The sequence below is a fragment of the Paroedura picta genome, chromosome 5 (genome assembly GCF_049243985.1).
Source record: "Paroedura picta isolate Pp20150507F chromosome 5, Ppicta_v3.0, whole genome shotgun sequence".
NCBI lineage: Eukaryota > Metazoa > Chordata > Lepidosauria > Squamata > Gekkonidae > Paroedura > Paroedura picta.
This window is the reverse complement of record NC_135373.1, coordinates 86,905,101-86,926,145: the sequence shown is the minus strand read 5'-3', so window position 1 is coordinate 86,926,145 and position 21,045 is coordinate 86,905,101. Positions and strand designations below refer to the sequence as shown.

Here is a 21,045-nt window from a genome sequence, read left to right as displayed (position 1 = left end):
TCCTTTTGCCAGCAAGTGTCAATAGCTGTGTTCATGACTTGAGAAGTTAAGGATGATGAGTTACAGTTTTTAAGACAATTTGATTTTGATTGCTGCCTGCTGAAACAATAAAATAAAATGCAGAATGTGTTTCCTTATTCTTAATATGAGTGAATCTGGGCCAGTTTCAGAGCCTAATGAATCTGATGGATGATCTACTGTTTAAACAAGCAAAGGATTCTAACACATTTCATACACCACATAATCACTGTATAATATTAAAGTACAATGAGCTGTCTATAGACAGTAATTTAGGAAGAAATACAAAATAGGACATAGCTTTTCCAAAGAATAGTTATATCAACCATAAGAACTTCAGCTGACAAATTTACAAAATAATTCACACAAGCTCCATCATAGAAATACCATCATGAAACTCAGTTAGGCCCTAGGATGAAATCTGGGCTTCCAAAGGGAGAAATTAATCTCAGCCGCACAAAGACCTTCCTTCAGTAACAAAAACACTGTGAAGTACCAGTCATCCTACAAATTTTGCAGGGTATTGATGGAGATGAGGAAACTGCTACCGCTTTCTGTCTGAGCCAGAAATGTACCGTGCCATCTCCAGACTTGTTCCTTCCCAAGTCAACTTGTCCTGCCAGACTTCCCCGTTTTTCCTTGCCTACCCTGTTTTCTTCCTTGCTCCCTTTCCGAAGCAGTGTTCACACATTACAGTGAACTCAAGTACAACCTGTGTACAGTGTACACTTGATTAGTGTTCATACATGTGTTGAGTAGTTCTCATGTTACATTCATATCTTTCCTTCTTGTTCCCCTCCTTCAACAAAGTCATCTTTGCTACTTGTTATTAAATATTAATATTATTCAGTGTCAGCATGTTTTTTGTTATATATTCTTGGCTTTTTGTTATTTATTCTTTTGTATTTTCTTGTGGCCACTGTGTTTTTTATACCATGCTTGGAACTTAGATTGCTTGGAAACCTTTTTCAGATAAATACAGCTGATCTCTAGACTGCAGAGGTACGTTCCTCTGGAGATAATGGCTGCTTTGAAGGCCAGAGTCAGTCCATGGCATTAGATCCCTGTTGAGCTCCCCCCTTCCTGAAATTCCCTCTTCCCAGACACTCCCCCTTAAATCTTTTAGGGATTTCCCAAGAAGGAGTTGACAATCTCACCTAAAATAAATGTTATGCTCTCATAGATACATTATATATGGCTTTGTTATCTGGTATATAGATTTAACCAGCCTGTTTAATCACCAGACCTCCCCCCCTCCTCCCAATTCAGTCTCAGTTTTCAGAGGTAAGTATTTCCTGCAATTGGTCTGTGCCAAATGGAATGGGAATTACCTGGCCACTGGGGCTGCAATTTTTGTAACTGTCTTCCTTCTCCCCTCTCTACAATATAATGAGAATATTTTCTGCTACAACAGACTTCATTAAGCATCTGGCGATTCTGCATTTGAGACTTGTTGCTTTATGCTTACATATGAAACTTCACACTACCAAGAATGAACACTTGATTCCTTTCTGTCAGCCATCCTACATTAACAACATTCATGCATGCCATACATTGAAAAAGAGTTACAGGTGCCCTTTAGTATCACAGATATGTGATCGTTGCTGAGAGATTGTAATGGTATTGTAAATGGTACTATGGTATACACCAGTGGTCCCCAACCTTTTTATCACCAGGGACCGGTCAATGCTTGACAATTTTACTGAGGCTCTGGGGGGGGGGTAGTCTTTTGCCGAGGGATATTGCTGCTGCCTGAGCCCCTGCTCCACTTGCTTTCCCGCCAGTGCCCCTGCCTTCCTGCCACCCACCGGGGGGCACCGCCAGCAGCAGCTGTGCAGTGCCACGCTGAGGGGATGCCCCAGCCATGCCGGCCGCTGGAGAGCACCAAAGGTGAGCCAGCAGCAGAGTGTCAGTGCAGCCCCTGAGGCAGCAGCCGGGGAGGAGGATGAGGAGAAGCCGCGGACCGGTACCGGTCCCCGGACCTGGGGACCACAGGTATACACCAAAGAGAAGGTGAAGCAGGGAATAAGAGCACATGAGGGAATGAGAGAGTGTACGGAATTAGGCTCAAACAATGCCCTTATCTGAATTTGTATTAAGAAGAAATAAAAATTCAAGAATAATGATGAAAAGTTGCTCAGATCATATTGAATACCTCAGGTGATTTCAGTTTCAAGATAAACGTGTTGCTTTCCCCTTGAATATTTACCATATCGAGCCAATGCTGGATAAATAAATCAAATCTCACAACAAAACAGTATATGAGGGACAAGCAAAATACTGAGGCATTATATGCACACCTGCTGTACTGACATTGCTCAACCCTGGGAAACAGGGAGTCGAAATTTCCTGTCCAGTGAAGTTGAAATAAGTTGAACATAAAGACGAACAGGCCATCCACATCTGTAAGCACATTATTGAGAATAGTCTCCATTAGGCAGGAAAGGAATAATACCAAGCTGCATTCCCAACCATACTTTCACACTCCCACTTATTTTTCTGCCTTTCTTTTCCTCTTTTTTGTAATTTTCCAAAACCAGCAGATTTATTTAAAATGTACATCTCCCCTTATTTTTCTCTTTCACACAAACATGACTACATTATTCCGCTTTTCTGATAATGGGCTCCTAACGTGACAATAAGTGCTGCCAATTGTGTGGGTAACATTCAGTTTAGTTTCACATGGAACCCTCATCTCCACTATGGCATACAACTTTTCAGTTGGAAAAACTGAAAATCTATTTTGGTTTTGAGGGAAAACAAAAAAGAAAATAGATGCCAGTTATCTACATGAATATTTCAGGAATGTGCAGTTTCCCCCCACAATTGTTGAAGCAGAAGGATCTCCAGTTTCGGGGTAGGCTTGAGATCTATAACGGTATGCTACTCAGGAATGGTTTTGCCACTTGAGAGAAGGTAGTTAAGGAAGTGGGTAGTGAGATATGCTACTTTTAGCACTTCTTGCCCCAAATGAAATCTCCTATGCAATAATAGACACAAGTTCAATAGAGGAGATGTGCAAGTTCTCACTTTATAAGGTGTGAAAAGAAGAACCACAACTCACAGTTTCTACTTTCCCTGTTTTTGCATAGCAATATCAGGCAGTACTTTTACCTCCTAGAGATTGCCTTTTTTATGGACTTTCCCTTCCCACTGCCACTCTGGCAATCTTCTGCTGTCACTTGAATGAAAAGGGGCATATTTAGCTTTTTGCTTTATTTCTATCCCACCTTTCTCCACAATGGGGACCCAAAGTGGCTTACAAAGTGGCTTGACATCAGAGGGAGGTAAGGAAGGTTTGGTGGCATAACGTTGTAGGCAATGGACCTGGAATCAGTTGCATTTCCAAAATCTGAACAAAAATGCTCTTATAATTTTTTCCAGAGTACATGCACTGTCTCTCATGCTCACATAGGCAGTATCTGAAATTCCTTACCAAGCAGTTATTGACCACAGACATCCAGTCATCAAGCCATCAGGACTTCATTAAGGACTGTACAACACTAGCAATCACATGGACCAAGAAGGTACTATTTCCATGTCCATAAAACTGTTGTATATTTCAAAATCCACAGAAGCAGAAAACTGACAGAAAGTTAGTGAAAAGGAGACAGATGAAGAAGAAGAAAAAAAAAAAGATAAGCCAGAATTCACTGCACATATCCAGTCAGGTCATGCCCGACACACTTTCTTAGCACAATATAGTCTCTTACATGGAATATACCACTAATGTAAACTGTTTCTCTACCCATACCCACCTCGATATTGTCTCGCAAACTCAAAACTGTTAATTGTATTTATTACACTTATATACTTTCATCCATCATGGAACTCAACATTGCCATAAAGGCAATGACCAGACCCAGCAATGTTGCTGTATAAATGCTTTCAAGCGATGATACCAGGAGTCAGTATTCCTGAGCTGTTGCCAAGGGCCCAATGTCACACCTATGCTAGTCTGCTTAGTCCTAGCACTAGTTACCCCCTTACCACTCCTCCTCTTGGGCAACAGCAAGAACTTTCTTCCTTGTTTCTACATTATGTGGCCTGCTTTTCCTTTGATTAATAGGAAAAAATGGGTCCCCCAGAGAATTGCCCCCTCTAAGCCCCCTTGCTACCATGTAACATCTCAGGGATCTTTGCTACTTGGTTTGCTTAACTATGCTGGAACCAATAGGAGTTCAAGGAACATGTAAAAGTTAGATTTCACTCACTCCCTTGACAAAGCAGAATGCATGCATGCATGCACAGCTTGGTGAATGGAGGCAAACTGTGGGAGCAGCATGAGAAGGTGTTTAGCCTTGGCTCCAGATCTAATCTATGCTTTCCAGAACACTTGTGGACAATACTCATAGACATACTCCCCCCGCCAAAGAGGGAGCATAAATGGTTTGTTGTGGTATCAATGGTGGGGGGGGGGAGGTAGGGAACAGTACATATGTTGAATGAAATCATACCTGTAATTAGAAAGTTACTGCCTTGTGATAACACAATATAATTTTTTATGATGCAAAGGATAAAGAGGCCTGAACTACCACATGCACTGATTTGGCCTCCTTGTTCAGGAGCAATTTCAAGTAAGCAGAAAATCTAACAATTAATAGACTTGTGCACATTAGAAAGGTAGAAGGGAGTCAAACTGTACCCAGGCACTTATTATTGACTATTTATCTTTACCACTTATTTTTCTGATAATTAATATTCCTTCTCTCCATTTTCCTCTCCCTTCCATTTGATTGTACACTCTATACTCACCCTCTTTAACTCCCAATTCTCTCTCTCTCTCAATCTTTTTTCTTGTTACTGCTTTCCTCAGAACTTGCAAGGATAATCATATAAGAAGGTAACATGCTGAGCAAAGTAAGAAAAAGCTTTGTATCTTGCTCCAATAAAATGATCTTGATAGACATTGGAATGATGTCGCCTTTATTCAGCTCTCAACACAACCTCAAACTCACTATAAAAGGAACTAACACACTATTGACATATCTCCATAGGGGTAGGAAACAAGGAAAAGGTACTAAGCAGGGACATAACCTTGGATACCTCACAAGAAGAAAAAGAAGGGTTGGAAAAGGAAAAGAAGGAACAAACACCTGGTACCTCAAGCACGGTCTCTTTTCATGTAATGCAATGCATTATATTAGCTTTCAGAGCTTTAAAAATGAAGGGACAGCATTCCCTCTTTTTTCAGGCCATAATTATTTAAATACTTTTCAATTCTTGACCCACTCAGATCTTGACACTCTGTGAAGGTAGAGACTACAAACAGAAGGAAAGCCTGCTAGATTGGATCAGTGGCCCACCTAATTCAGCAACTTGTTTCATATAGCACTCAGCCAGTAGCTCAGGAGGGTCAACAAACAGGACATAGCAGCCAAGGTCAAAGATGACATTGCTTCCTAGCACAGGGTTTTAAGGGTTATTGTCTCTGAGTGGAGGTTCTCTTTACTCACCATGGATAGTAACTGATGGACCTATCCTCCACGAATATGAAGAACTCCTTTAAAAGCCATTTATGGTTGTGGTCATCACTACATCCGGGAACAGTGGGTCCAAATTTAATTATTTGTTGGGTAAGGAAGCATTTCCTGTTATCTGTTCTGAATCTATTGCCCATCAACTTTACTGGAAGTAGTAAAGTTCTCGCATTATGGGAGAGGGAGAATGTTATCTATATGCACTCTCACTACCCCAAGCATAGTTTTATAAACCTTTGTTATGTCCCTCCTAAAAAGTTATATCCTTTTCTAAGCTGAACAGTCCCAGAAGCTTTAACTTGTGATGCTCCAATCACATTGGCTGCCCTCTTCTGTACTTTTTCAACCTCTACAGTATCCTTTTATGGTCACCAAAACTGCTCACAGTACTCCAAGCAAGGCTGCACTGCAGACCAATACAGGAACCTTGCAATACTGGCCCTTTTATTTTCAAATCCTGTTAATTTAAAATAATCTCTAGCACTGAGTTTGACTTTTTCACTGATGCAACACACTGGGTTGTCATCTTCATTGAGCTATCCAGAACAACCCCCAAATCATTTCTCTCATTCTCAGTCAGATTTATCAGCATGTATTTAAAGTTAGGATTTGTTGTATGTGTGTACATCATTTTACACATACCTATGTTTAACTTTAATTATCCTGTTGTGATTCAGAAGTGTTTATACTTCTGTAATCATTAAGATTCAGAAAGGGGTAACGTGTGAGGACAATGAAGAATTTTCCCCTCCTGGCAATACCAAAGACTTCACTTTTATGTTAATTTTATATGAGCTGAGTGCCTCTCATGCAAATATACTCTCAGTTAAGTACATTGGCAAGATAAAAGTACACTGTGTCTGAAACATCATGGAAAAATGACCCTTGGTTCTAATTCTGGCTCACCAATCAGGAGGAAGTCAAAGATTCAACTTTTTATTGGGCAAAACATCATTATCCAAAGAAAGCGCTTGCATACTTTTCCACAAAATATAGGAAGAATCACTTAATTTCTTAGATGATAGCAATAACTTTGTATAACAAACAAGAATTTACTCACATTAATTATAATGAAAATGGATAATGTTTAAGCATATTCAAAAGCATAGGTAAAGGTAAAGGTATCCCCTGTGCAAGCACCGAGTCATGTCTGACCCTTGGGGTGACGCCCTCTAGCGTTTTCATGGCAGACTCAATACGGGGTGGTTTGCCAGTGCCTTCCCCAGTCATGACCGTTTACCCCCCAGCAGCAAGCTGGGTACTCATTTTACCGACCTCGGAAGGATGGAAGGCTGAGTCAACCTTGAGCCGGCTGCTGGGATCGAACTCCCAACCTCATGGGCAAAGCTTTCAGGCAGCTGCCTTACCACTCTGCGCCACAAGAGGCTCTATTCAAAAGCATAGCAGCATACAAAAAAAAAAAATTCAAGTTAGCAGGTTTACTGAAGTGCTAGATTTATGAATAAGTTCCTATATTTTGAGTTCCCCTAAAGCAACCACTCCTGTATATAACACGTAAAAGTAAAGAGATAGAAGAAAGAAACTGCTTGTTCTATTTGTGCTGGCTGGTCTGATTCCATGTCCTCCTCAGGACCCCATTGGCAAGGTGAGGGGCCACTTTCCCCTTTCACTGTATTACAGAGAAATGGCCTCCAGACTTAGTAAATGTAAATAATATCCTGCACATGAGCAGCAATCTGCATTTTCTAGTGGTGAGAGAACTGTTAATGGAAAAATAATGGCAGCACAGTCATTGCTATATGCTTACTGCCATTAACCTACCTGATAAGCCTCCCACGTCCATCTTCTTCAGATTCTTTGCTTCCAAGATAACAACAGTCAGCTTGCCAGCAGTAGGCACATAGCGGAGGGAGAAGCAGATGTCCCCTAGCTTCTCTTGCTGCAATAAGAAGCAAGGGGAACAGTCATTTTCCTTAAAATCATGGATTCAGAAAAACATATTTCTAATACCGCCTAATAACCAACATAATAGAGAAATAAATTCCAGTTTAAGAGACTCACAATTCCAATTCTAATAACAATGAACAACTGCATTTATGAATGACCTGAAATTGTATCAGTGATGACTGAGAAATCCTGTCCCTGCATGCTGGAGATCAAAGCACATACTGTATTTTCAAATCTTTGTTTTTTTAATGTGCACAGAAATGAAACTGTGCAATGTAGAAAGCAATAGTACCATGTGTATTCTGTAGGAAAACAATCCTGAATATAAGATGATCCTCCCTCTAATTGCATGCACACTCAAATTATTACTGGACTAGTCAAAAAGCCCGCTGCAGCTGTCAATACAGCAGATGCTAGCGGGGTAGTGGGTGGTTTAGGGGGGAGGCAGCATGCAGAGGGAGAGGCTGGCGCCATGACATGCGGACCGCCCCAATGCACAGAAGGCCGGGTGTGCTGAAGGGAAGCCTCTCGAGGTTTAGCTCTGGCAAGCCAGGAAGCCCTCTCGCCCCCCCTCACCAAGTGCAGAAGGCCAGTCACTGAAGGCAAGCCTCTCAAGGCAGGCAGCCCCCTCGCCTCCCTCACTCCACCGAGCACAGAAGGCCAGGCGAGCTGGAGGCAAGCCTTGAGACCCAGCTTGATGTAGTGATTAGGAGCATTGACTTCTAATCTGGTAGGCCAGGTTTGATTTTGTGCTCCCCTACATGCAACCAGATGGGTGACCTTGAGCATGCCACAGCACTGATAAAGCTGTTCTGACTGAGCAGTAATATCAGGGCTCTCTCAGCCTCACCTACCTCACAGGGTGTCTGTTGTGGGGAGAGGAAAGGGAAGGCTATTGTAAGCCACTTGGAGACTCCTTCAGGTAGAGAAAAGCAGCATATAAGAACCAAATCTTTTTCTTCAGTAATATCAGGGCTCTCTCAGCCTCCCCTCCCTCACAGGGCACCTGTTGTGAGGAGAGGAAAGGGAAGGCGATTGTAAGTCATTTTGAGACTCCTTCAGGAAGAGAAGAATTCCATATAAGAACCAACTCTTCTTTTCTCTCAGCCTCACCTCCCTCACATGGTGTCTGTTGTGGGGAAAGGAAAGGGAGGCGAATGTAAGCTGCTTTGAGTCTCCTCCAGGTAGAGAAAAGCGACATATAAGAACCACCTCTTCTTCTTTGAGGGCTGCCTGGGTGGCGGCAGGCAGGCTCCTCAGCCATCCACCCCTAGACTGGGGCCCCTGATGCTGACTTCCTTTCTTGTTGATGTCCAGTGGCCAAACAGGCTTTGCTGGGTTTGTGGAGGGCGGGCTTGAGGGTGGCTGGCCAATCAGAAGGCGCACAGGATGGACAGGGCCCTGGACAGTCTCCACCCAGGAGGCTGTTTCCAAAATATTAAATGGAGCAAAAAGTGTTAAAGATATAATTGTTTCTTTTATGAGAATGTAAGATGACTCCTGCCATTGCATTTTATATTGACATACCTGATAAAACAGTCTTAGCCTTTCATATGAGTAAATACTGTATATGGATTATATTAGAAAGAAATTCATCCATACATGAAATATAAAATTAAAAAACAACTTGTGCTCATAGGTAAAATCTATGTATTAGGTTGCATTTTACTTGTTTATGGAGATATGGGATAACTTTACCCATGTGAAAAAGGCCTTGGTGAAAAAGATCAATTGCCCTAGAGGCTTGCTTAACCTTGTAAGGATTGTGTTCATAATTCTCCATTTTACCCCACAACGTAGTGCAGAAAATGGCCAGCAATTACTGCCAATCATGCAGTACAGTGTGACACTCCTAGCCAATCTTAATTCTGCTTCTTCTCAATAATTTTAATCAGCTATATTCCTGCAGAGTTGCATGCATGTTAAATGTAATGATTCCAGGACAAAATGCTGTCATCATTATCTGTCAAAATGGCAGTAGCAGATGCATTACTCATAGGAATTTTTCTGTATCCCAAAACGTGCTGCTGTTCACTCACAGTTTGGTGCTGGAAATGATTAGGAAACCCTTCAGCACGTATATAGGATTAGTTGTGAGAGTAATCAGTAAGGCATTACTTTCGCCGTCACCCAAACAGGGAACTGGACTCATATTCATCACATTTTATAATAAACAGATCAGTTTTAAGAACCATTTTGTGTTTTTTCTTACATTCAGCAGACAATGCAAGTATTTTCTGAAGACTCACAATGGTATCTAATAGATGACATTAATGGCTGAAAGTACTTAGTTTTGTTAAAAATGTATCAGACAAGACATTATAGCTACAAGCCACTGTGCTGTATTATTAAATGGAATCCTTAAAATAGTGCTGCTTCTTAGCATGCAGAAAGAACAAACTGCAGACGCAAATCACAGAATCTTTGTAATAAATGCAGAGATGAATATATTTGATCTTGAAGAGACAAGAAGGATATAAAGTAGACGACTGCATACTGCTTAGTAATGATCATTAGGAATATTTTGCCTGCTGTCTTGTCCTGTGTACAATGATGTCTGGGGTGGGGAGGTGACAATGCTGTTTTCAAAAACTACAGAATCGGGTTACACTAAATACTCTAATTAGGCATTTCAGGCCTCTCTGGTCTTTTTAAAAAGACAGTTCTCCTTATGGCACTCAGCTTAATTCTGCAATTACTTTGGGGAACACAATGGTGAACTTTGAGGGCAACCTTCTGTATGCCAGGAAGACTACCAAAGACCAAGGGCAGTAGAAGCATATGTGAACTTTATCATTCCCCCTTAACCTGAGGTGGCCATCCCCTCCTTCAGATAATTTCACACTAATTAATTTGGTTTCAAAATCCTGGTTACAAGCAAACCATAGTTAACCCATGCCTTAATTGTGGATGTATTGGCATGGACCGATTAAGGTCTATTTAAAACATAAGTGTTAACTAGGATTTGCTCGTAATTAGGATTTTGAAATCAAACTAATCAGTGTGAATGTCAGATACTACCATATGTTTAATCATATTTGCTAGTGTCTGACATTCACACTGATTAATTTGGTTTCAAAATCCTGGTTACAAGCAATCCGTAGTTAACAATCCATGCTTCAGCAGAGAACACAAAGATGATCTCTGCTCCAAAATTCCAAAGTTATAGACGCTTGGCACTAGCTGTGACTTGGCCAGTTCTAATCATTAGATGCAATATTTTGAAGATATCTTCAAATGAATATCATATTCCCTTAAACTCTCTCTTGAATTGGTAGGTGTTGCTAGCTTCAATAATACCATCACAAAATACAATTTGTATTCCTACAATGATATTTTGATCCATTGACTGAATGAGTACAACTCTCCTTTTAAAATGTGAAACGGAAAAACAATTCTTTAAACAAATGTTACATTTTAAGGTATGCAGAAGTTATTTATTATTAATAATGAATAATAAATAGACCACAATTCTTAATGAGTACAAAATATATTTTAGTTCTGATAGCTAGGATTGAGAAGAAATGGTGCATGTATCACTTGTACGTATCACTTGTATGAAGTTTTGGAAGTATCACAAGGTCCCATTTAGAAGAAGAAGAAGCATTGGTTCATATATGCCACTTTTCTCTACCAGAAGGAGTCTCAAAGTGGCTTACAATTGCCTTCCCTTCCCTTTCCCCGCTGAGAGAGCCCTGATATTACTGCTCAGTCATAACAGCTTTCTCAGTGCTGTAGTGAGCCCAAAGCCACCCAACTGGTTGCATGTGGAGGAGGAGTAGGGAATCAAACTTGGCTCACCATAGCAGTCGGTGCACCTAACCAAGCTGGCTCTCCAGTAGTTTTTCTGGAACCTCATCAAAAGGGATGCAATTGATAGCTTATATAGGTTGTACTGCCTTTAATATTTTCCACTGTCATTTCTGCTGGTGAGGATAACCTATGTACATTACATAAGTAGTCCTGAAACATTGCCCTTAATCCAAATTAGCCATATTTGCCATCAGATATGATTAGATATGTAGCTTTGAAATATCATGATGTTCATTCAGGAATCATTGCCAAAATAAGTGATAATTAAGAGGGAAAAAAGCCCTGAGGAAATGGCATACTGAGGAACATGGTAATGAATAGACATTAAAAGAAATTAACATTTTCAGAAATGGAAGGGCTTCTTTTTGGTGCAAGTAGGAATTAGGACAGTTCCACACCCAGGAAAAATAGTGAAATACGCAATGATTTGTGCTGCATGGGCCAGCACTATATTTTGTAGCATCTCACCATCATTTTACACCAGCGAGCCCTCCTGCTTTTCCCTCCATGCTTGTAGCACTTCCAGTGTTCCTCACCTGCTTCCTCACGAGTATTCATTGCTCCAGCCTATTCGCCATTTTTTAAAATGTTCCTGGAAATGAGGGAGTTCTAGTTGCAGGATGACTCCTGACTTTGCCTCCTGACTTTTCCATCACTGGCTGCTCATGGCCAGCTGACAGCATTTCCCCAGGGGAATCCACTTTTCGGAATTTCCCTACTCTTGCTACAAATCAGAGGATGTAGTGAGAGTAGCACTGGGAGGAAGTGGGAGGTTTATGCCATCGTTTAAAACTATGAAAATAAAGCATCTGCAGAAGGTAAGAGTCTTGCAGTTTTTTTATTATGCAGAATGGTCCTTTCCTTTTGCAATTCGCCATATTTTTGGTGCTTTGCACAATGTCATCAGCATCCAGCAACTCAGAGAACTTTTATTTTTAAAAAATTAGCTCACATCCCAATCCCTTTAAAAGAGGGAGAAAGGTGATTGGCTGCCTGTATTGATTGACAGGTGGAAGAGAGGAGCATGTCTAGCATGTTCCCCTCTTCCACCATTTCAAGCAGGAGTGCAGAGTGGCAAGATGCGTGAGAGGGTGGCAGAGGAGCCTGGAGGTGAGGAATTGCCACAGGCATGATTTTTTTCTAGCATTACTCAATTGTAATGGAGTAACACTATTTTTTTAATGTGGGAAAAGCCCTTATTTTGACCACATATTCTATAATATAGATAAATCTGATACCAGTCACGGACAATGAAAAGCAGTTAGTACTATAAAACAAGGTGCGCTGTGCGCATGTTCTGTAGCACATAAAGACAAAATATGATAAGATTTTTCTGTCTTACAAAGAACCAGTAAGGTATCTCTGAGTTAGAGCCTGTCAACCAGTGCAAACACTCACACATACTTTGAAAAGCCCATGCAGTACAGTCACATACATATGCATTAGCAAAAATCTGTTCCAAAGTGTTCCATAGATATATCCAAACCCTAACAAAAATTGCTCTGGGATAAATTATATCTTCCCGTTTACAACCCTAGAGCACACCACAGAGTATAAAAATATCCTTTAATACTATTTGGCTGCCAATATATGACAATAAAAGCCATAGCTAGAGGTGTGGTTTCATATGATGATTGCAAATCCTTGCTGGGCTAAGAGGTACAGAAGAGTGCCTTTGGTGATTATCTCCCCAGAGGTACCTTATTGTCATTATGATTAGCTTTCTACTTTATGAATTCATAATTTATTTTAGCCAATTGCATTGATCATTGGATGGAAACTTTCAGCTAGTGTTGGAACCATCCAACTGTGAGGGCCATAGAGATTAACTTCTTCTCTTTAAATGCCCAATTGCCAGTCATAAGGCTCTTTCTGCTTAAGTAGCTGGATAATTTCCTTACACATAAAACTACAGCCACCAAACATAATAAAAATGAATTCAAAGCTTTAATAGACAGCATCAGAACCATTTTTCTGTTTGACAATAAAGGATCATTTAAAGTCTCATTTAGCCAGAAACTGTCGTATTAGAAAAACACTCCAACTGGATTTATATATCTTTAAAAAATGATTTTCTCCTTTCCCACTTTCCCGTTCTCGTTCTAGCCCAGTTAGGTACCCCCCTTGGGAGGAGGGGAAAGCCCAGCACAATACAAACAAATTGTTCTGATTCAAACTGCAATGATCTCTTGGGAATGTACACTTTGATATAGCCTGGAGCAGTGGTCTGCAACCTTTTTTAGGCTACAGACCGGTGGGTGTGGGAGGGCGATCCGGCTGCCATGCATGCGTGGCTGCTCATGCGCAAGCGCGCATGCACGGCTGGCCCGCACATGCGTGTTTGTGCAATGTGCAGCCGCATGTGCACATGCGTGTCCATTTCACGCATGCGCACATGCATAAACGGCTGCGCATGCACCATGCACGGCCGCAAACACAAGTGTGCGACTGGACCACACAGGCGCTCATGTGCAAAACAGCCATGCATAACGCAAATGTGCACGCCCGGCCCTGGCCGCGCATGCACATTTGCGCATGCGTCTGCACTTCCCTCTCCCCCTCCTCCCTGGGGGGGGCGGGGAGAGGGAGCCTCAGCCCGGCACCAGGCCATGGCTCGGTGGTTGGGGACCCACGGCCTAGAGAATAGTGTATATATTTTTATTAAAAGAAATAAATGGATTTTTGTTGGTAATTTATTTTTAAAATATTTGTTTTGAGTGGATATGACTAATTTCCCCCCAAATGATATGAGATTATTCAAAAATGCATGAAGAAACAACACGGGGGGGTGACATTATTTCACTTTCAAGGCTACAAGATAGGTGAAGCCCTCCTTCACCATCTATTTTCATATAAAATGTCATGTTATGGTTTATATAGTTCATATTAAACCAATATCTATCTGCTTTAATATATTAAAAACTGAGATAAATAGCACACTGGCATATTTGAATTTCGTTTGCGTTATGTGCAATGATTGCAACTAAGATTTTAAAAAGCTGAAAACAGTATTTAGAATGTTTAAATAATGGATCTAGAAATTGTATTCCTGCCAATATGAAAGACAGTAATTATGAAATATTGCATTTGACTCAAATTTTTAAAAGATGTACAGTATCTCTCATCATTGCAGGAAGTGTGGGCAGCTAGAAGGCTTTTTGAACACTGCTAGTAGGAGTAAAGATATTTCTAAGCATATTTCTTAAGGCAAATAACTGAGATAATTGAAAGACTATTTGGAAATCTGTTCCCCATGGACCCATTAGTGATACCTTTTCATTATGTGGAAAAATCTGTCAGGAAAACAGATGAGGAAATGGTTGCTAATTTAATTACAGCAGTAAAAACTTTCTCCCGTTTAAATCTTTAAAAAGTGCCATCAGTAGAACAATGGTAGGATAGCTGGGAAATGATTAAAAGTTACAATTACAGTAAGTCACAGAAAAGGAGACAAACAAATTATTCTTTCCATGACATATTAAGTTCATTTACTTTTGGAATCTAACATATGGATACAGTAACAATATGGTTGACTATTGTCTCCATAAAATAACTACAGATGTTCAGATGTTGAATTCCTATGCATTTCTGGCATTAAAATTTATCATTTATTATTTTTAGATAGATGTGCATTTAAATAGTAACAATAATGAGTAATAAATAAGAAGAACTAAAATGCACATGAAAACATCTATCCAGAATTAAACTTTGTTGTTCTTAAAGGTGCCACTGGCCACAAACTTTGTTCTAAAGCTACCCACCTGAATCTGGGATACAGGTTGTTATTGAGGTTTTAAAAGCAGAGAATTCTCAATAATCCTGTGGAAAGATGCAAGACAAGATTTGTCCCATCTGGTCTAATCTCACTCTTTTTTTTTCTTCTGAACATCTTTTTCCAGTACTGCCACTAATGAACAAAAGGTCATGTTCTGCGAAAATTTGAACCCAGGACTTCTAATCATGTTGTTTTCTGATGAAGGGAGCTTGTTAGTCATTAAGTTGCTACTCAGCTTTAATCTAGCTGTTGCTAGTATAAAGTCACTGAACGAGCAATGCTAAGCAGTTACACCCTCCTAAACATATTGACTTCAATGGCTAAGAAGGGTATAACTCTGCTTCAGAGTTCAGACTACACTGTGGATTGCTCTGGCCATGGTGCTGAAACAAATACTTTTAAAATCAAGATTTGCAAATATAAAAAACACTGAAATAATGGCGTAATATAATGATCACTTATGCATATATTGTCTTGTCAAATCTAACAGGAATACAGTCAGTTTAGAAGAAATATCAATGAAATCCCAATTCCTTTTCTTAGTAAATTAAGCAAATCCTTCACATTGAGTCTTATTTACATTTTTCCAAATGACACGGAGTGCCCATAGTTGCTGAAACCACAGGGAAGGTTCCAGAGGCAGAGGCACTTATTATTGGAGCAGTCTGTGTTCACATAAATTGTGCCAATTAACCACCTGCAGTGAGGAGATTGATCATTCTGACCATAAATGCTAGTGAGTCATCCTCTATCAGCCTTCTCCTTCTAGTAGTCATAATTATTTTAACCATTTCTAGAAAGTGGCAAGGAGCACTAGTTGAAAATAAAGAAATAAACACCATTTATTATGAGTTGAAAATGCTACTTCATGGTCATCAGTTGCAAAGCGATTACAACCAGCACTTCTTGCAGAGTGAGGGGCTGTGGCTAAAGGAATTGGCAGTGGGAGCTTAACAGAAAGATGCTCTTCCATTTAAAAACAGGAGGGCCAGATATGGAAGCTGACCTTCTCTTTGCTTGAATTAGGATCAAAATAACTTTCAGCGCCCAGCTGATATGGATGGAAGTCCAGTTTTTCTATTCCCCATCTCAAGAATGAAAGAATGGTACCTTTCATCCCCCTCTCCCATACAGGCACATATTCTTGCATTCAGTTGCTAGCAGGTTTTAATATATGCATCTCATTGTGTTCTGCCACTTGACTTTTCCTCGGCTCCTGCCTGATCACATTTCTAAATGTCACTCACGTTTATGCAAGCCACTGCACAAAACAAAATTAATTTAACTCAGAACGGCACATTAATATTATTACTTTTGACAGCATGGAAAACTTATTAACTATAACATGTTGCAAGGCTTCTCTTGGTGAGAATAGTTTAAGTGCAACATTGAGAGGAAATGTAATACATTAAAAAAATATCCTTTTTGGATTACCAGCCATTACAATAAGTCAAACCACTAAAGCCTTCCACAATTATAGTACTATTATATGGCTATTGTAGCCAGTCTAAAAATATGCTTTGTCCTGTTCTATCAGGACACAGTACGAGCCTCTTGTGGCACAGGGTGGTAAGGCAGCCGACATGCTGTCTAAAAGCTGTCTGCCCATGAGGCTGGGAGTTCAATCACAGCAGCCGGCTCAAGGTTGACTCAGCCTTCCATCCTTCCGAGGTCAGTAAAATGAGTACCCAGCTTGCTTGCTGAAGTGTAAATGGTAATGACTGGGGAAGGCACTGGCAAACCACCCCATATTGAGTCTGCCAAGAAAACGCTAGAGGGTGTCACCCCAAGGGTCAGACATGACTCGGTGCTTGCACAGGGGATACCTTTACTTTTATCAGAACACAGCAAGCCATATTAAGTTGCCTTAGCCTGATCTTTAAAAACCCTCTTATAAAAGAAATATACAAACTTTTAATGTTTAGATAATAAATTGCACATTAACAAGAGATTGACTTGGAATCTAAAAATGATTGCATTGGAGATTATAAACTATGGAATGGAAGTTATACCAACAGTCTGATAACACACAGGCTGAAGTCGAAGAAGAAAACTAACAGATCTCTTATGGTTGACTCATAAGCAAATCTTTCTCTCCACAACAGTTACTAGATTATACTATGTTGCTTTATAGGGCAGAAAGTTCCTCATTCTGAAGACCTTATGGATATTATATTATGCAACTAGCCAATTATATAGAAGGAATGATTGAGCAGAACTTATGTTGTGAGAATAACAAGCTGAAACATGCCTTCGATTATTTTGTTAATTATAAACATTCCTTTGTAGGGCCACATTTTATACTTGGGCTATCCAGCAACAATTGTGATCTTTGTGAAGCTCATAATTGCTTCCATTGGACTGCCTATGTCTAGGTGTAGGTTGTACAGCAAATCCTTCATGCCTGTCTGCATATAATTCAAGAATTGCAGTGCTGTAGTAAATTGCTATAACTCAGTAAAGCTGAAAATAGTCATTCTGCCATAGTGCATTGTGCTGAAAAGGGATGCAAAATATGTACAAGATATGTACAAAATAGGTACATATTTAGCTTTCATATGTACAAAATAGCTTTCTTGAACTGCATGAAAGTTTACCTCTACTGCTGATGGCAAAAACATTGGGGCTCATGGGGTTTTTGAGCTGAGGACAATGAAATAGTGCTGAGGGTCATTTTGTAATATATGTTTTTTTTAATTTACTCAGTATCTATTGGTAAGAGATTTCCTCTAAATCATGAAAACATTCATCCAGTTCTTTCCCACAGAGTAGCATCCCTCACTGACTTCATAAGTTTCTTTGTGTTGTTAACACTTCTGAAATTACATTATGGAACAATAACAAAAGAGCTGACATAAACAAGCCATCTTGTGGTAATGGTGGAACAGAATTACTCATGAATGCTAATAGGTTTCCCCAACTGTATCTTCTTCACCTAAAGTATAATTAACACATGGAATTCATTGCTGCAGGAAATGGTGGTATCTACAAGCACAGATAGCTTGAAGAGGAGATTGGATAAGCATATGGAGCAGAGAGCCACCAGTGGTTATTAGCCACAAAGTATAGATGGGACACTATGTCTGGAATAATGATGATCAGTACTCTTGGTGCTTGGATGGGGGGCAACAGTGGGGGGAATTCTGGAGTCTGGGCCCTGCTGGTGGACCTCCTGATAGCACCTTTATTTTGGTGACTATGTGACACAGTGTGTTTGACTGGATGGACCACTGACCTGATCCAACATGGCTTTTCTTAGATTCTTTATGAGCTCAATTGTGTTGGCTATTGTGTGCTCCAATAGCTCAAGCTGCCTTTTTATGATCCTGCCTCTAAGGATTAGGGAACCTGTCAACTTTATTTTTCATTTCAAAGATATGCATTATGATTGTTTAATAGGAATACTCAAGGAGTTCAAAGCAGGGCACAGCATAGGCTAACTCCAGTCCTAGATCTAAATCTTTTCACATTGCAAGTTTAGTGTTTTATAGGAGGTGCCAGCTCTTTGATGCATCATTTCACTGCCCTTACAACTGTTGCTAACCCCAGTTTCTTCCTTCTCCTGCTTGAAAATGCTATTTTATCTATGCACGTATATACATTAACAGAAAACAATGGAAGAATCAACATGTCGAAGTTTGCCATCTAATCTTCCTTCCTCTAAATCTCAAAAAGACTGATGCCTAGCTGAATAGTGTGTTCTTTGGATTAAAAAAAAATCAGGTCCAGAACTATTTTTATTTGAAAAACAATGTCTCTTTAGATTTCTTCCTATGGTTGTCTCTTTGCTAGAGTCATATCATTTGTAATTTTAAAGGTATTTAACCAAGGAGGACTTGCCACCTAAAGGGGTTTCCAAATAAGGAACACATTGAGACTGGAAATAAATGATAAACTTGCATTTGTCAGAACAATACCATACTTCAATGTTTAACTATTGTCTTCTCCCTATGTATGTTGCCTGTTTGCCATAAGGCCTGTGAATTTTATTGGCACCTGGAACATTGTTTCTAGTGAAAATTTTGAAGGCTATGTGCTGGCCCTAGGTATTGATTTTGCAACTGCAAAAATGTGGACATGGACTCCTTTTCTATTGTCATGACAAGCAGTTTCTGCAACTACTTTGTCCAGTTCAAAATTGGGGGAGAGTTTGATGAAGACAACAATGGTCTGGACAACAGGAAATGCAAGTTCTCTTTCCATTGTAGTGTGGTTTACCCAGAATGGTGACAATCTCATTTGTGTCCAAATGGGAGAGAAGGGAAAGAGAGGCTGGAGTCATTGGATCAAAGGAGATAAACTCTATCTGGAACTCTAGTGTGAAAACTAAGTAAGAAAACGGTTAGGTTTCCAAAAGAGCATGAAACTAATCACAGAGACATAACATGGCAGGCAACTATACAACTTTGTGGAAGAGCTGATGAGTAGGTGTTGAATTCAGAAGCATTAATCAAGATGGCAGCTTTACAATTTAAATGCTTTGTCAATTCACAATTGCATTTTCCTAAGTATCTTCAGATCAAAAACTGTAACTGTTACTAGCACATATTAAAGACTAGGGGTCAAGCCCATTGCATTCAGGAATACAATGGGAGCTAGATTGGGGTGGGGTGGGGTGGAAGAACTCTGCAGATGACCTCTCCCTCCCTCCAGGACCTGGAAAGGCTGCAGGCAGCTGTTAGGGAACTCACCGACAGGGACAGCTCTCATGCAGCAGGGATCTGCAGCCTTCAAGCCTTGGAGGGAAGCGAAAGGGAGAGGAGGTGGTCAGGGGTGAGAGACAGAAGGTGATTGGCTGGCTGCTGGACCAAGCAAGCCAGTTGAAGGCAGAGGCACTCAGGGGCAGGACAGCCATCCGGAGTGGGTGTTAAGCACTGAGTGGCTGAGTGTTAAGATCCTTCTCCAAGCCCTTACCAGAAATATTACGTGGAAGAGATAACTTTGAGCAATACAAAAACAGGAAGAAAAAGGGAAAAAAGGAAAAGTACCATACTTGATTAGAATATTTTGTATGCCAGATATCCAAGTTGCTTTTTGCATTTATGGATTATCTATTTCTCCCCATTAATATTTATTGACTGATGATTTGTTCTAAAATTCTGCCAGCTACAAATGTCAAGCTGATGGGTCGGTAATTACTCGGGTCCTTCTTTTTCCCCTTCTTGAAGATGGGGACAATATTTGCCCACCTCCAATCTTCTGGCACTTTACCTGTTCTTCAAGAATTGTCAAAAACAATGGACAGAGGTTCAGAAATTACATCTGCAAGTTCATTTAGTACCCTTGGATTCAATTAATCTGGCCTGAAGCACTTTGTTTTATTTAAGGAAACTAGCTCTTTATAAACTAGCCCTGTTAACTTTTCTGAGTATTGCCCTACAGTGATCATAGGCTGCAGCTCTCATCCCTCATCATGATATGATTTTGCCACATTGAGCATTATTTCCCTTGCAAAAGAAGGCTGAGGAGAAGTAGGAATTGAGCAGTTCAGCCCTCTCTCCAACACTTATTACAATGTCACTTTCTTGTCACTGCAATGGTCCTTTTTTGTTGTGTTTAGCATATCTTACTAGCCTAAGCTCATACTGAGCTTCTCTACAAACATTAGTCATTTGTTTATATTCATCTTTGGTTATAAGGTCCTCCTTCTATTTCCTAAATGAGTCTCTTTTATTACACAAATCTTTTGAAAGCTGCTTATGGCACCCCCTGGCTTCCTTAGGCTCCTCCCATTTTTTCTTCTCAAGGGAATTGTTTGTGATTGTGCCTTCAGTATTTCACTTTTAAGAAACTCCCATCCTTCTTGAACTCTCATCTCAAGTTATTCTGACTACTGGATTCCACCCAACATAACTTTAAGTTTGTAAATATTTGCTTTCCTGAAGTCCAGCCTATATGTCTATGTACAGTTTTTCTCTTCCCCAAGATTACAAATTCCAAAATCATATGGTCACCACTACCAAATGTGCCCACTACTTTCACATCATTAACCAGTTTCCCCCTATTGGTGAGAATCAAGTCTAACGTTGTAGACCCCCTAGTTTCCCAGTC

General features: G+C 40.2%; 1 protein-coding gene and 1 pseudogene across 2 annotated transcripts in view; one reads left to right on the top strand and one right to left on the bottom strand.

Annotated features, from left to right (window-relative positions):
• The window catches only part of SYT1 (synaptotagmin 1), a 492,114-nt gene that overhangs the window by 89,204 nt on the left and 381,865 nt on the right, over window positions 1-21,045 (bottom strand). For both annotated transcript variants that reach the window (XM_077338894.1, XM_077338895.1), the window contains exon 9: window positions 7,281-7,398. In XM_077338894.1, the coding sequence (XP_077195009.1) occupies window positions 7,281-7,398 (118 nt within the window). The remainder of the gene's footprint in view (window positions 1-7,280; window positions 7,399-21,045) is intronic.
• On the top strand, window positions 10,544-19,378 carry LOC143838817 (retinoid-binding protein 7 pseudogene; annotated as a pseudogene).